Source organism: Electrophorus electricus, chromosome 10 (genome assembly GCF_041902795.1).
Source record: "Electrophorus electricus isolate QZ-2024a chromosome 10, ASM4190279v1, whole genome shotgun sequence".
Classification (NCBI taxonomy): domain Eukaryota; kingdom Metazoa; phylum Chordata; class Actinopteri; order Gymnotiformes; family Gymnotidae; genus Electrophorus; species Electrophorus electricus.
Genome location: NC_137506.1, coordinates 16,333,487 through 16,348,402, shown reverse-complemented (window position 1 = coordinate 16,348,402; position 14,916 = coordinate 16,333,487). Strand labels below are relative to the sequence as shown.

The window sequence follows — 14,916 nt, the reverse complement described above, 5'->3', positions numbered from 1 at the left end:
TTTTTTTTTTTTTTTTTTTTTTTTTTTTTTTTTGGAGTCACGTGATTTTTCCTGGTTAGGTGCAGCATGGCGGACATGCATGCTATGATCCAAAACAAACTCCAGCATATTTGCTGTTAGTCAACGTTAAGGATATTTCAATCCGATTAAGGGACGTGATCGTAATTGAGACTGGATATCGGATGTCCTTAAAAAGCGCAATATGGACGAGGGGAATAAACTTAAACTACAGTTCCCGTCCCTTCCCGTGTCCAAGGAGGACCAACTGGTATGATAGCTAGCTAACGTTAGCCAGTGTTATCTGATTGACTAGGTTAGCTAAGTAGTCATGTTCGCTGGATTAGCCCAGTGTAAGCGAAATGCATATTGTTAGCAGTTTTTAAAGGGCTGATAGTTGCCATCAAGTTACAGACCTGAATAAGTCATACTGTCCTAATGTGAGGGCTTTTCTTCGTTAGATTTGAGTAGCTAAGTTAGCTAGCTAATCGTTCACATTTGTGCAATACGTGTGGTAACAGTGTCTTAAAAGATGGTAAGGCTGAACTGTTTTCAGATAGCTAGATATTAAAATGGCAAAGCAAGACTTATTTGACGAACTGTTCAGCTTGTAAACCTCATATCTAGAGTTTCCCTCTTCATTTGTACAGGACTGGTTGTATCCGATGCGAAGAGAGATGCAGGTGGGTTATTTATAATTTAAAACCTAAAGCTTGCCAGATAGTTATGTTCATCTACTGGCTACTTGTGTGTCTACGAGTGCTGTCACTAAAACGAAGCATGCAATGGTTTCAGGAAATTCTCCCTGGCCTGTTCCTTGGTCCCTACTCAGCTGCAATGAAAAGCAAGGTAAGAACTAATGTTCAACCCCATTGTTTAAAACTGGGGTTCCTTTGCTGTTGTGAAAGGCTTTCACATCCCACTCTATCTTTTTGTAGCTCTCCATACTGGAGAAGGAGGGTATAACTCACATTGTGTGTGTCAGACAAGATATTGAGGCCAACTTCATCAAGCCAAATTTTCCCCTCAAATTTAGGTATTTGTTTTTATCTGTCTTGTAATTTTTTATTTTATTTTATTTTTTATCTGTCTACTCACAATATTTAATCAATTAAGATTATTTCCCTAATTCGATGCTGTTTTGTGCTTGCAGATACCTCGTTTTAGATATTGCAGATAACCCTGTGGAAAACATAATTAGATATTTTCCAATGGTGAGTCACCTGTCACGTCAGATCACTTAGCTTTTACAATGGCTGTTTTTATGTATTATGATTATTTTTCATAACCATACTTTTCTGGGTCCTTCTCTCTCTTTTGTCCCTTAGACAAAAGAATTTATCGATGGATGTTTGGAGACTGGAGGTAAAAACACACTCTTTATAATAGTGATTTAGCAATACATATCTTTGTCTGGAACCAAATCAATATGTAAGGGCCATATTCTGGTTTTATAGGAAAGGTTCTTGTTCATGGAAATGCGGGGATATCTAGAAGGTGTGCTTTTAAAACTTCTTTCAGCTTTTCACTAACCACAAAACATACATGTCTGTAGTTTTCCAAATGCTGTTGGTTTTTGCTTGTTGGTTTTTGTAGTGTGATGTGCAGTGATTGACCCTGGCCTTCCTGACATTATGACTTGAATTTTCTTTTCTTTCAGCGCTGCCTTAGTTATTGCTTACCTTATGGAAACATTTGGGGTGAAATACAGGTAATATTTAAAAATGTGTTTTTGAACCTGATCATTGTTTTTTGTTTTTACATTTTTAAAAGAGCTACTACAAAGTTTATATGTAGTAAGTCCACATTTATAAGTTTAATAATATTTTTTTCACATTTTCAACATTTGATAGCATATTTTTATTATATCAGCACAAACAATGCCATTCAAACTCTTACTGTGTTTTCAAGGGCCATCCCTGATACCAATTTTTAGCAAATGGTGTACATGATGACCGATAATAGACAGGCCACATACCATATCATTCGTTTTGCGCTGAATGTCGAGGTTCACTAAATGGACTTCTTCAAATTTTATTTTTCATTAAAGTGTGAAGCCAGCTATACACTGTGATTATCGTGATTCTGCAGGTGCACATGGCAGTAGCAGATCAGTGAAAGATGTCTTTGGTCATGAGTTACGTTTTTGGTTTTTGAACGTTGTGTGACGTTCCATGGCAACTGATATAGAGCCTCCTCGATCAAAGACAGCCTATGATTTTCTTCCAGCAATGTCAGAAATCTTTGCTCCAGTGTCTAGCAGACTGACCGGTGCTATACGACGCATGTCTGAAAACATCCATTACGGAGCAGACTGGAATTGGGCGTAACTGTGCGCCAACTTCAAATCAATGAGAGTATAATGAAACGATAACGAAGTATCATCAAGAGGGTGCCTTTTATTTCTCCTTTTGGAGAAATGACAAAAGCAGAATTTCTAGCATTGTAGGTGTATCTCCAGAAAACCTTTATTGTATAGTCTAACTTTCAGCACAAGCGAGATTGCACAGTCCCATGCAATTTGGTTATGATTTAAGACCGTTGGAACTGCACAGTGTAAAGCTGGCTTAATTTAATTAGGCTTAGCAAAGGGCAACCATTTGCTGACCAGACACAGCCAAGAGATGCCAAAATCCTCACATAAACTCTCACTGTAGTTTAATTTCAGAATGAAAGCTATTTGAGATTTTTGGCATTTTTGACTACTACTGTCACTGATGGATATCGCAAACATGGGTCTCCTGTGTCTTAACTGGAAATGGGGATATTGGGCTATTGGCCAGTGAAAAGCCAAAAAGCCTAATTTTGCCCGGTCGGCCACTAATAGCCACATGCATTGTTTGTTTGAAGTTGTACTTTTCATCTTTTCTATGCTTGTGTCGAATGTTTCACTGCGTAGTCCCCTACAAAATGTATGTAGATAGCTTCAGTTTAGTTTCATTATGATTTTCTTTAGAAAAGCATGGCTTTTAAAAGTAGCCTATAAGATTTTCTATGGAAAACTTCACAAACGGTACTAAGGGCTCCAAACTGGGCACCATTTGAGTTTTGTGAAGATAGTTTTTCAAACCTAAAAATATTACCTCTAGCTCATTTAAGGGCATTCACCTAATTCAATCATGTATATTGTTCTGTACTGTGAAATGTGTATGTTTTATTTATTTTTTCTGAACAGGGATGCCTTCAACCATGTTCAGGAGAGAAGATTCTGCATTAATCCTAATATGGGCTTTGTGCATCAACTACAGGTATGGTTTCAAAGTGTATAAAAAAACAAAAATTTAAACATTGTGTATCGAAAGAGCCACAGTGCTGAAGTTCTGCTATCATTTGTTTGCAGGAATATGAAGCAATCTATCTTGCTAGGCTAACCATCAAAATGATGTCACCTATTCAGCTGGGTCGCTCTTTTTCAATCCAAGCAGGAATGCCAGGTCAGCGTGCGCTATATGCCATTTAAAAAAAACAAAAAAAAACATTGAGTTGCTCAACGGGATATTTCACAGGATAAATATTTACTTGCCAAGCTGATATTTTAAGAGATTCTTGTTGTCATCCTTACAGGAAGTCTAAAACGAACACTAGAGGAAGATGATGATTTTGGAAATATGCAGGTTCAGGCAGCACAGAATGGATAGGCTGTGGACGCCCGAGTGCTTAGGGGCCATGGTGTTTTTGTTTTCTACATTTTTATGTAGTTTAAAAATGTAAATACTAGAACTTTTGTAAAGAGGGTTGGGAGCCTACTCCTCAAGATGGGAGTGAATTTGATTTCTTCTTGGGTTTTTTCTTTGTTTCATTTTTGTTTTTTTTGAGCCATATGCACTGAAGGTTTTTTGCAGTTTTATAATATTTAACGCATTTTGCATTTGCAGCGGGACAGTATTGCAATAATGCTCTTTTGATACTTGAACTTTTTTTTTTTTTTTGGCTGAACAGATTGAAAGGGGGAAAGTGTGTCTGCTGGGGAGAGGGGAAGGAGATATGTGGTCAAATAGGAGAAAAGGCTTAAAATAGAGAAATGCTTGCAAGGGAATTAACAACCTACTCAATAAAAAGATGGCTGAATTGTTTAATGGTTTTTGCCTTAATGTCTTCTATTCATATTTACCTGCAATACTGCAACAGCATGCGATCCATTTTAAAAATAATGATAGCTCCTGCACCCCCAGAACCACTACAGTTCCCAAATGAGGCACTTAACAGGGAGTCTCATTTTTTAAAAAGTATTTTAATAAATTACCAGTTTTCCCATTAAACACACAAAGCTTTTACACTATTGTACACCTGTAACAGCTGTAGAATGTGGATCTGCCACATTGTACAGTATATAAACAGAACTGTAAAGTGGATTGTTGTTTAATATAACCCATTTTAATTCCTCACATTCATAATATAAAAATATAAAAATAAATGTATTTATGATGTAGTGATGGGTATACTTTCTTTTGAGTCAGATATTTTCCCTAATGCATGCTAATCAATAAAATATAACTATACAGCCATAAAGAGAAACTAAAATTCAATCAGGTTCCCATTATACACAAGCAAAGGGTAGTCTATAGGTTACATGTTTTATTGGAATTTATAACCCCAGACATGACTGATTTCTACAGTTGCAATCCCATTAATATGCAAAATGCTTGGGTATAATGAGCAAAACGGGTAAGGAACTATGCCTCATATTTCACAGTAAATCACAATTTCTTTCCAGAGAATATTTTGGTGCTGTATTTGCTTACACAGAAGATTTTGGCATTCTTTATTATACTTAAAAATATAAATTACTAGATAGAGTACAAAAGAATAGATCTGTATTAGAAAACAAATCAAGATGCTCCTAGACACTGGATGTATAGCCTCCAGTGAACAATAACCAAGACTAATAAGTGATCCCCATTAAGAGAACACACATGATAGTATCTACCTTGTAGGCTTACACATTATTTTTCTGAAAAAATTAATAACTGGTTCTTCAGATTCTGCTTTTACCAAATTCCTTCATTATTTTGTTTGGGGTTTTTTTTTTTTGCACTTTTATCAGTCTACCAAGAATACCTAAAGAGCAAGCCATGAAAACAGTGCAAAGTCGAGGTAGACCAACACAGTTTCTCTGAGCCCAGAAGTTGGGAGGTTCGAACCTTCAGTAATAATCCCATGAGAATTGCAGGAATCAGTCAAAGAACCGACACTGCATGTAGGTCTCTTCTGATGCTGTGTAGCCTAACTTCTTATAAAATTCCACATTTTTCTGTGAGCACTCCAGGGTTATTTTGTAGCACTGCAGTTTTCTGCTAAGCAGAGTCAACGTTGACACCAGCCTACACAAAAAAGCAAGATCAGAAGTTCATGTTTTAAATAGATGGTTTTGAATGTGGACAATAACTGCATTCCCTCATTTTTGAAAATGTAGTCTAAACAGTATTGTGCCAAATACCATTCATGAGCCTGTAATAAAAATACAGTGACAAATCTGATAAATCGTAACCAAATCTGGTTACGAACCGAACTCACAGTTTGCCCAGCTGTTTTCCTCGGCATACATCACTTACCACCACCTCTTCAACACGCCCCCTCTGTGGAGAAATATGTCATATAATATGCACTTCTATGTTTGATTCTATGTCTTGGCAAGTGGCAGAAAATTAGCTATACCTTTGCACAGCCATGAATGAATTTGTGCTCTATGATGAGTGTTGCTGTGGCAACGATTTGTCCAAGATTTGTGTCCTCCACCACAATGGCATAATAGTCCCCCGTTTTCTTCATGTGTTCAAATTTTGCTGTGAGGACATGTGAAGAGGGCTGAGCAACATGGATCCATTTACAGTGAATCAAAAATACAGCCACACACAAAGCTAAAACAGGTTCCGCTACTTTACTACAAACACGAAAGTCACAATTGACCGGTTTCCACACATTGTTGAAATAACATCTTTTGCCAAGTGATTCTGTATATATTGCCTGCTGAAATTCAATTTAGAGTCCAACATTTGGCTTAATCTGTGTTTTGAAATAATACCTTTGAACTGTTCTTTTGTTACGTCCCCTGCCACTGTAAGCTGTGACAAGACCTTATACAATCCTGCATCATGAGAAAGGGGTAGCAAAACATTTATTTAAAAAGATATCCATTGCCCAATGAAAATACCAAAAAGTTGGTGAACAGTAAATAATATGTACCTCTGTCCAAGTCACCCAGGCAGAGGGGCCGGAGGATCAGGCCCTCCCCAGGTTTAGAGGGGTTGATGGGGGGAGAGAAGGACACAGTGCTGCTGCTCCAGTCTAACTCCTGGAGCAGAATAGGGTCAAACAGTAGGGTCTCGTCCAGCAACATCCCAGAAGCCCTGAAGTGACATGAGATCACAGACTGTCCATTAAACCATCAAATACCATCCTAGTCAGTCTGCCTGTTTACACAAAGTAAGGTCTCTTGGTTGAAAACTGATCAAATACTTTCTGTCCTCCTCCCCACCAGTTTGCTTGCGCTTCCTTTAGGTAATCAGATTTGACCTGCGATATCTTTGACACACCCTAAACGTATCTTAATCTTTCAAAGTATTTTCACAGATATAACCTACATGTATTATTCTTCATACATCCTGGTTACTGAATTAGCTAACCAAACCAGTTTGTGGTGTGTATTAGGACCTTTATAAAGTCAATGATTTAACTACTACCGATAATTCACATATGGTTAATTTCACTACTAACAGTTTATTGCGGTTAAGTAATGTTAATAAATAATTTACTTGACAAGGTAAACGTTACATCCCGTCATAAAAATGAATTAATCCATCAAACGGTAAAAGTAATGTCTTAATATCTCACTAGCTAACCATCACAGAATTGCTTGTGTTTTGTTTCAGGAATCGTTAGTAACGTTAAACACTAGCAAGTTATCAGTTTCAGCCATAGCAAAGCGAATTGACTAACATAACACGGCTAACGTTGACATGTAACGCTAGCTCTTTAACAACTAGAAACCTAACTCGGCAACTATTTAGCTACCTGCCCGTTTTCATCAATTTCCTGGATGTAATTTAGACAGTTACTTACGGAGACATCAGTCAACGTCAAGTATCGTTTCGCTTAAATATTTAAAAACTTGTCCGTGCAACTGCAGTTCAGACGGCAATCCTACATGACACACTTCCTCGTTGCTCTGTCTGCGTGGAATGACGTGGCAAATGTGTTCGAGGGGGTGTGGCACGCTGACGTCAAAAGGCGAAATTATGGGCAGAAATTTCCTAAGGAAAAATGATATCCTTCATAGATAGATAGATAGATAGATAGATAGATAGATAGATAGATAGGTTAAATCCAGCCCACATACACATTTCTTTTGGTAAAAGCATAAGAATAACATGCCACATATAATAATTTTAAAAAGTAGGTATTGAACTAGCATGTACATTTCATACTAAAATTATAGTAATTCATCAACATAGATAGTGCTTCATTTTAAAAACATACTTACATAGTACTAGATCTATATGTCTAATGCAATGTTGTACGTGCATGAGTTATATATTAAAAATTCAAAGGTTACTGTATGTAAAAGTGATTACTGCATAAAAATGTTTTATGCAATATTGAATAACCAACACATATAAAGTCATGATCATATATAATTTTTACAGATGTTTTGCATATGGGATGACCCAAATTGGTTCATTTAATTAACCAATTAATTCAGCATATACTGATGAAAACAGTTATACTGAAAACAAGGAAACAATTCTAGATCTGTCCTCTAGCTGTTGAAAGTTGTCAAGCATATAAACCTGAAGATTAATATAGAACTAGCTTTTTCCAGTGATTTTGCACATGCACAGTACACTTGACCCAATTGGCAGAAGGTGAGTGTACATAAAGTATCAACATGAAGTCAGAGATGAATAAACCTGTCACTGATCCCTGGTCAGTATAATGTTTAGACACTACCAGTGGCCCATCGACTGTAAGGAAGAAGTGGAGTGTTGGTATTGTTACTCTTAACATAGGTAGTCTTTGTGTCCTTTTTTAATATCAGGAACTTTGACAACAGAATTTGTCATTGTAACTTGGCTATTTCATCTCCAGAGTCTACTTGGTTGTAATCAAACTAAGATCTGAATTCAGAACATCATTTTCTTTGTATATGGTATGTTGTTGAATCAGCACTCAAAGTTCATTCAGAACTCATGTTTGCTTCTGATTTAGGCTTTAGATCATAAACAATCTTGATTCAAAAGTGATGGCAACAAAACTGGATCATCCTGAGCCCACTGAACTGGACTAAGAGTGACATCATTATCATGATCAATCAGGATTTTACTGTTGTACGTGACTTGACTTGGTTTGCAAGGATCTGTGCACATTCACTGTAGAAGTGATTAAGGTGAGCAACAAACCACATATGTTCAGTAAAGGACATGTGGCAATAACAGCTACTCCATAACTTGGTGAGAAATATTATAGGCACCTATAACATTTTCACTCACTGCGGAAACGCAAAGAGGCAGAGAGAGACAGCAGGTATTGAATGAACCGTGCGGGAAACGGGTTGGCTCACAGCACAAAAAAAAAGCCTAGTAGAAAGCTGATATAGTATTTCACATGACTCCATCATGGAACACTGCATTGAGTAGAAGATACAAATCGAGAAGATTCTAATGGCTAGTGGGCTGACACTGAAACTGTATCTATATGTATAGTAATACCGTGTCCATAGTTTAACTGTGGGAATTTGCAGCTTTATTGGAACCAAGATATAGTGTTGTTACTTTATACTATTTGAAAATTTGGGCTTTTTAATATAAAGTTTATACCTGATGCTTCTGCCTAAATCATAACCAGATGCAATGTAAGTACTGTCAAGATAAATGAAGTTATGTTTTAAAATTAAATAGAATTAAATGTAATCTAACAAGTTTTAAAACAATTTCATGTTTTTGAGTACTTTTTTGTAACTAATTGTTAATGGTAACTAATTGTTAATGGTAGAGATGGACCACCATGTGATTGCTCCTTGAGGAAAACTGTCAGTCATAGTACTACAACACAACCCAGAACACCTCAGTTGCTGCAGTAGTTACGGCAGATCCGTATCCACAGATAGGCCTGTGGATCAAAGGGTGCGCGCACTCAGATCCACGGAGCCAGAGACTTCCTGCTGATTTAATTAGCTCCCCTCCATCACTCAAGGAGCCACCATTCTCACACAGCGCCAGTGCAGGGCTGTATGAATAATGGCCATGTGATTTGATCTGCCAGACCCAGAGATGCAGACAGTGCATGACAAGCACTTATTTATACTGCAGAGAGACATAACCTACTGTAAATGAGTTTTTCCTATGAGTCCTAAACCTCATTTAATGCCATAAACGTCCCATGCGGGAGGTGTTAGGACTTGGGTAGAAATGGGAGTGCTCATGTAAGTCTTTGTGTTGCTGTTTGACTACAAAATCAAATCAAATATTCATGATGCCAGTTGATGCTCCACTGCTCATCAGATCGATGGAACTGTAATAGCTGGCATATGTGAAACCTCCTTAGCCAAATATCCCCTGCTCCCCAATAGACGTCGCCATGTTAATGGGTGTACCGTGTGTGTATTGTGTTACCATGACTTTCTGGGTATAGCTGTTTAACATGCAGATAATAGATGCAAATATGTTTTGGGAGCTGAATGGATGTCATGGGAAGACTTGATCTTCTTGTAGTCTCATTCTGTCATTTCCTGCGGCAAACTATCACACTTCAGTAAAGAATAGTGTTGCCTTTCAATGTCCATGGATTTTGTATACTCACATTTCATGTCATTCATATGACAGTCTCACAATTTCATTTCGTTTAAATTCAAAATGCCTCTCCTACAAGTTAAACATAGATATTGCTGGTTAATAACTGCAACTGGTCCAAGCATTTATTTGATTCATTCAGTCAGCTCTATTAAACTGCTCAGTGTTCTGAGGAGTGAGTCTACTATAAATTCAGTTCTTACCTCTCCAGTCTGTCCTAGTCTGCCCTTCCCTGAACTGGCAGGACAAAATCCATGAATACTGGAAATTAATAGACTATAGATTATGTCCTTGGCAATATGCTGCAAACTGTACCTTATTATACAAGACAATCAAATTTAAACTTCTTATGTAACTAATCTAATGAAACACAATGTAATTAGGGTTAGGAGGTTGGATTGTATTTTTGTATTTGATTGTTCATATGTTTGTGGTTAATTCATATCTGATATTTACATGGTTTATATACAATGGAAGCTACATGCCAGAAATCAGCTTCTTTTAACTGAGGAAAATCCCATTAGCACTGAATCACCAGACACACACACACACACACACACACACACACACACACACACACAGAGAGAGAGAGAGAGAGAGAGAGAGAGAGAGAGAGAGAGAGAGAGAGAGAGAGAGAGAGAGAGAGAGAGAGAGAGAGAGAGAGAGAGAAGCAGCATAAAGACTAAAATTCTTTGAATAATACGTTGCAATAAGGTAATTTGTCAAAATAAGACATGGAAACAAAGAAAAACCTAAAAGTTGAACATAACATCACCCAAAGTCCAAACGAAATATTGAATTTTTCATGTAGTTGCGGCAACCGGATGCGCGTTCTTCAGGATATTCTCTTTGATATCCGACACTGAACATGTTTAGGGTGGGTATTGCAATGTCTTAACCGGCGCATGTGAAACCTGTAAAACGGGCAAGCGCAGAAGGGCAGAGCACAACTCGCCGGATGTGAACGAATTAAAGGAAGACTTGTATCGATAAACAAATCAATAAATCAATAGGTCAACGCTAGTTGAGAGTTGTTTCCGCTTCCTCCCTAACAAGATTGCCTTTGTAAATTAACGTCTGCTATTATCGACTAATTATAGGATGGACGGGGCACGAGGAAATGAATCTTGAACACATAATCGCGCAGGGAAAAAAACCCAAAGCCTCACGAACTCCTCGGGTGGGTAAAATATAGGCTTGTGGAATCATTCGTTAGAAGTTTTCAGATATAATTTCGTCCTAAAGGAACTGAGTAAACTACATCCTCTCTCCGCGAAGGACAAGTAACGCGCTGAGGAACTGGTACCCGAGAGGTCTTTAAAGCCGAGTGATGCGCAAACTACGCTCAGTTCACTCCGGGGTTTCATTGAGTTGGTCACGGGACGCGTTAAGAGCTCCAGTAATGGGAGAACTCATCCCTTGATCGCAAAATATATCCATTCTTTCATTGCGTTTTTGAGTTTGAAGGTAAGGCTTTTTTGATGATGATGATTATATATATATATATATATATATATATATATATATATATATATATATATATATATATATATATATATATAATATTTAAAACGTGTATTTTGACGTTTTCTCTATGTTATGGTGTTATATTTGCAGTGAATCGTATCAATTGTATGGCCAGATATTTATATTTTTAAATGTGTTCATTACTTTGTAAAGTGGGATAAACAACATTTTAACCATTAATCACTTTACAACACATCCCTAGCATACACTCTCATTCTCATTATTTTGTATTTTCTTTTACTTGAATATTTTCTAAAAGTGATTCACAAATGAACTGAAGGTACATTCAGAAATTTGATGCATATGACATTTGATCTCTTGCTGCTAGTAAATAATAATGATGCATATTTTACACTTTTTCTTTTAGAGTGATTGTATTTGACTTTGGTTCTAGATTACCTTCACAGAACTGACTGCGTTCAAATGTCACAAACAAATAAAAACTATAGCTTGACAAACAAAAATACCTTTTTTATCACAAAAGTATGATTTAACTTTCACAATTGTAATTTATAATTTCACAAGTTTGATTTTAACATTTTTCAGAAAAGAAAATTTGTAATCATTAAATATAAAGTATGGCTTTCTGTTTACTTTAGATGTATTAGAATTTAGTTTCAATTCCTTGCAACTTCATTTTCTCCAAGATAGTTTGTTCTCCAGTCCTGTACAGTATCTGAAGTGGATTATCAGTGATGTCCGACAAGAAGCCTGGGAACCTGGACACACGTCCTAAGAATCTGCGGAGCTGGAGCGTGGACAGCTACATCCGCAGTGTTAAGAAGCGCTCACGTGGCTTCCGCCATGACACGGCTCCACGGGGAGAGGAGGGAGAAGCGTCGGAGGACCAGGGCATCCGCTCTGCCTCCTGTCCCCGGAGACGGAGGGAGCGGAAATGCAGCTGTCCTGCCATGGGAGATGGAGAGCCGGAATTGGCATGCAGAAAAGTACTCGCCCGCCGATCACTGAGACAGAAGTTTCAGGATGCAGTGGGGCAGTGCCTTCCCCTCCGCAACCACCACAACCACCACCACCACTGTCATCATCATCATCATCAAACAGGTTCCTCGCATCCTTTCTCCGTGCTCCTGTGGTCCAAACGAAAAATTCATGTGTCTGAGCTTATGGAGGACAAGTGCCCCTTCTCACCAAAGTCTGACCTGGCCGAGTGCTGGCAGCTCATCAAGAAGCATGACGCACATCATAACAATGACTCATTGGCCATAGAGGCCGATCACAAGGGGCCACTGCCGTCCCCATCCCCGCCGACATTCATCTCATGGGAGGAGGTCAGTTCTGCTGGGGCTTCTAGCTTGGATGACTGGGATCCCTCTTTTGCCCATGGGGCAGCCCGGTGCTGTGCCCACACTGATTACATCCTGGTGCCTGACCTGCTTCAGATCAACAATAGCCCATGCTACTGGGGTGTCCTTGACCGCTTTGAAGCCGAGCAGCTCCTGGAGGGCCAGCCGGAAGGGACCTTCCTACTGAGAGACTCTGCCCAGGATGAGTACCTGTTCTCGGTCAGCTTTAGGCGCTATAGCCGCTCTCTGCATGCCCGGATAGAGCAGAGCGGGAAGCGCTTCAGCTTCGATCGCCGCGACCCCTGCATGTACCGAGACACCAGCGTCACAGGCCTCCTGAAGCACTACAGCGATCCGGCTGCATGCCTATTCTTTGAGCCTCTCCTCTCCCGCCCACTGCCAAGGAACTTCCCCTTTTCTCTACAACACCTGTGCAGAGCTCTCATCTGTAGCTGCACTACATACCAGGGCATTGATACTTTGCCATTGCCCGACGCCCTCAGGGACTACCTCAGGCAGTATCACTTCAGATGTGATGGGGCTTGTGCTTGGTGAAACAGCACTGAATGTCTAAGAGGAGATTGCATTGCACATTAATAGAATGGTTTGTCCATCCATTGTATTGAGGTATTCTGAGTCACCTTAAAGACACAGAAATGTAAAGTTTTATGGTGCAATTGTGTTTATTCTAGACAAATCTTTTTCTCTTCGGTATTTATACTCACTGTATTAGATGCAAAAGATAACTTGGAGATACAACAGCATACAATTACATAATTTCTTTTTAAATTGCCAATCAGGAGGGTATCTTTTAAGTTTTAAGTATTTATTTATTGTATACATTTATGCGACCTTTTTCTAAGACATCTATAGAACAGGATCCTTCACCAAGCAACAATAATAGCCACATAACTTTAACCCTTCTCATTTACTTGTTGCCTTTAAGCATATTTGCACTTGTACTCCAATGCACTCCACATTAATGTATATCTCGAGTATAAATTCAATGCTGTCTTCATATTTTGTGTGTGAACATGCGGATTGATCTGCTGGGCCCTGGACTTTGTGACTGGGTGGATGCTGTTTCAGCTATTTAACCTTTCAACCTCTTATTGTAATATTTATATCCTACCACCAGAGGGCAACATTGTTAAACAGTAAATATTTATAGGACTTGAGACTACATTTCACGCTTGGTAATACGATTATAGCATATTATAGCCTCCCATCAGAAACATTAAAGTGTTATTTGCACAAGTCCCTTATAATTTCTCAGTCTCCAAATAATAATCTATAACTACTATACTACTACTACTACTACTACTACTACTAATAATAATAATAATAATAAGACCCTGGACATATATTTGGTCCATTCTTGTTCGCAGCACACCTGAACCAGGTAATCGATGTTCTATAGCTCTTCACTGTCTGGTTTATAATGAGGATTGAAGAGTCCCTGAGGACCTTGGAGAGTTATTTCAAGTATGTATAAGAAAATGTAATGAAGTGAAAACATAAATACCCCAATGCTGGGCTCCCTTTTAAAAGCAGTATAAGGTAAGTACTTTCTAGAAAGCATGTGTGATTCATGGTTAACTACTCTGGTATTTATTCACACCATGTGTATGTTCACCTCTGAAACCTGATACTTGTTTGAATGAGGCAGGAGCCAAAGCTATCGATCTGCAAAACCATCTGATGTTAAATATTAATGTTCCAATGGTCAGGTTATTGTTATGAATCAATACTGTGATATGGACCTATAGGCTATGGCGGATATTCCCTTTAGAAAGAACCCCTTCATAAAATCAGTTCATATTTGTGTTTTATATTTATCTGTATTTTTAACATGCTGTTTTATGTCCATCAACCATCTTTTTATATGTGAAGTTTAGCTCTTTGTTGTACATCATCTTGTCTGGTAGAGATTCTACTTTCCTCTTTTATTTAATTCTATTTGTTTGTTCCTAGGGCTGGTATTTTCTCCTGTTTTATCTCAAATTTCTGTCTCTCTCTTTTGTTATTGAATTTCATTGCTAGCTTATACCTCACTCAGGGGCCCACTAGCTTCCTGCTCTCTGTATCAAATTACTCCTCTGGAAACAAGGGAGAGAAATGCCTGTTCCTCCCTATGGAGGACAGTGCTCAATGTCGGACTGCCACACCAGCTACATTATCGGATTTAGCTCTACAAAGACGTTCCATTTTTACACATATAAAGATAAACAGTTAATCTCCGTAAGTAAGTATATAGGCTATATACTTGAAAATAGCTACTAAATAGCAGTGATATATATATA

At 38.2% G+C, this 14,916-nt stretch overlaps 3 protein-coding genes across 6 annotated transcripts; 2 read left to right on the top strand and 1 right to left on the bottom strand.

Annotated features, from left to right (window-relative positions):
• Positions 1–46: 46 nt before the first annotated feature.
• styx (serine/threonine/tyrosine interacting protein) lies at positions 47–4,073 on the top strand. 2 transcript variants are annotated; one of them, XM_026999926.3, is made up of 11 exons: positions 47–268; positions 648–680; positions 793–846; positions 936–1,033; positions 1,151–1,211; positions 1,326–1,362; positions 1,455–1,494; positions 1,658–1,708; positions 3,173–3,245; positions 3,338–3,431; positions 3,562–4,073. In XM_026999926.3, exons 1-11 carry the CDS (start codon positions 203–205, stop codon positions 3,633–3,635), a joined length of 681 nt encoding a protein of 226 aa, XP_026855727.1. In that variant the 5' UTR covers positions 47–202; the 3' UTR covers positions 3,636–4,073. The 2 variants fall into 2 exon arrangements, with proteins under 2 accessions (XP_026855727.1, XP_081578238.1); XM_081722112.1 differs by lacking the exon at positions 47–268 and adding an exon at positions 289–532.
• A 136-nt stretch (positions 4,074–4,209) lies between these two features.
• On the bottom strand, positions 4,210–7,181 carry gnpnat1 (glucosamine-phosphate N-acetyltransferase 1). 3 transcript variants are annotated; one of them, XM_026999927.3, is made up of 6 exons: positions 7,057–7,181; positions 6,181–6,344; positions 6,020–6,082; positions 5,653–5,780; positions 5,512–5,573; positions 4,210–5,318 (listed from the first exon to the last, which is right to left on the bottom strand). In XM_026999927.3, the coding sequence occupies exons 1-6, from the start codon at positions 7,062–7,064 to the stop codon at positions 5,171–5,173; spliced, it is 573 nt and encodes a 190-aa protein (XP_026855728.1). In that variant the 5' UTR covers positions 7,065–7,181; the 3' UTR covers positions 4,210–5,170. The 3 variants fall into 3 exon arrangements, with proteins under 3 accessions (XP_026855728.1, XP_026855731.1, XP_026855729.1); XM_026999930.3 differs by lacking the exon at positions 5,512–5,573; XM_026999928.3 differs by lacking the exon at positions 6,020–6,082.
• A 3,757-nt stretch (positions 7,182–10,938) lies between these two features.
• socs4 (suppressor of cytokine signaling 4) lies at positions 10,939–13,240 on the top strand. Its single transcript, XM_026999939.3, has 2 exons — positions 10,939–11,249; positions 11,973–13,240. Exon 2 carries the CDS (start codon positions 12,005–12,007, stop codon positions 13,166–13,168), a length of 1,164 nt encoding a protein of 387 aa, XP_026855740.2. The 5' UTR covers positions 10,939–11,249; positions 11,973–12,004; the 3' UTR covers positions 13,169–13,240.
• The last annotated feature ends 1,676 nt before the right edge of the window (positions 13,241–14,916 follow it).

Excerpts from the sequence above, each read along its gene's own strand:
- styx (XM_026999926.3), top strand. The coding sequence starts at position 203 with ATGGACGAGGGGAATAAACTTAAACTACAGTTCCCGTCCCTTCCCGTG. Across the intron at positions 681-792 it reads CGATGCGAAGAGAGATGCAG|GAAATTCTCCCTGGCCTGTT; the intron begins GTGGGTTATTTA and ends CAATGGTTTCAG. Across the intron at positions 3,246-3,337 it reads GCTTTGTGCATCAACTACAG|GAATATGAAGCAATCTATCT; the intron begins GTATGGTTTCAA and ends ATTTGTTTGCAG.
- gnpnat1 (XM_026999927.3), bottom strand. Across the intron at positions 6,083-6,180 it reads CCTGGGTGACTTGGACAGAG|GATTGTATAAGGTCTTGTCA; the intron begins GTACATATTATT and ends CTCATGATGCAG. Across the intron at positions 5,781-6,019 it reads AACAAAAGAACAGTTCAAAG|CAAAATTTGAACACATGAAG; the intron begins GTATTATTTCAA and ends ATGTCCTCACAG.
- socs4 (XM_026999939.3), top strand. The coding sequence starts at position 12,005 with ATGTCCGACAAGAAGCCTGGGAACCTGGACACACGTCCTAAGAATCTG.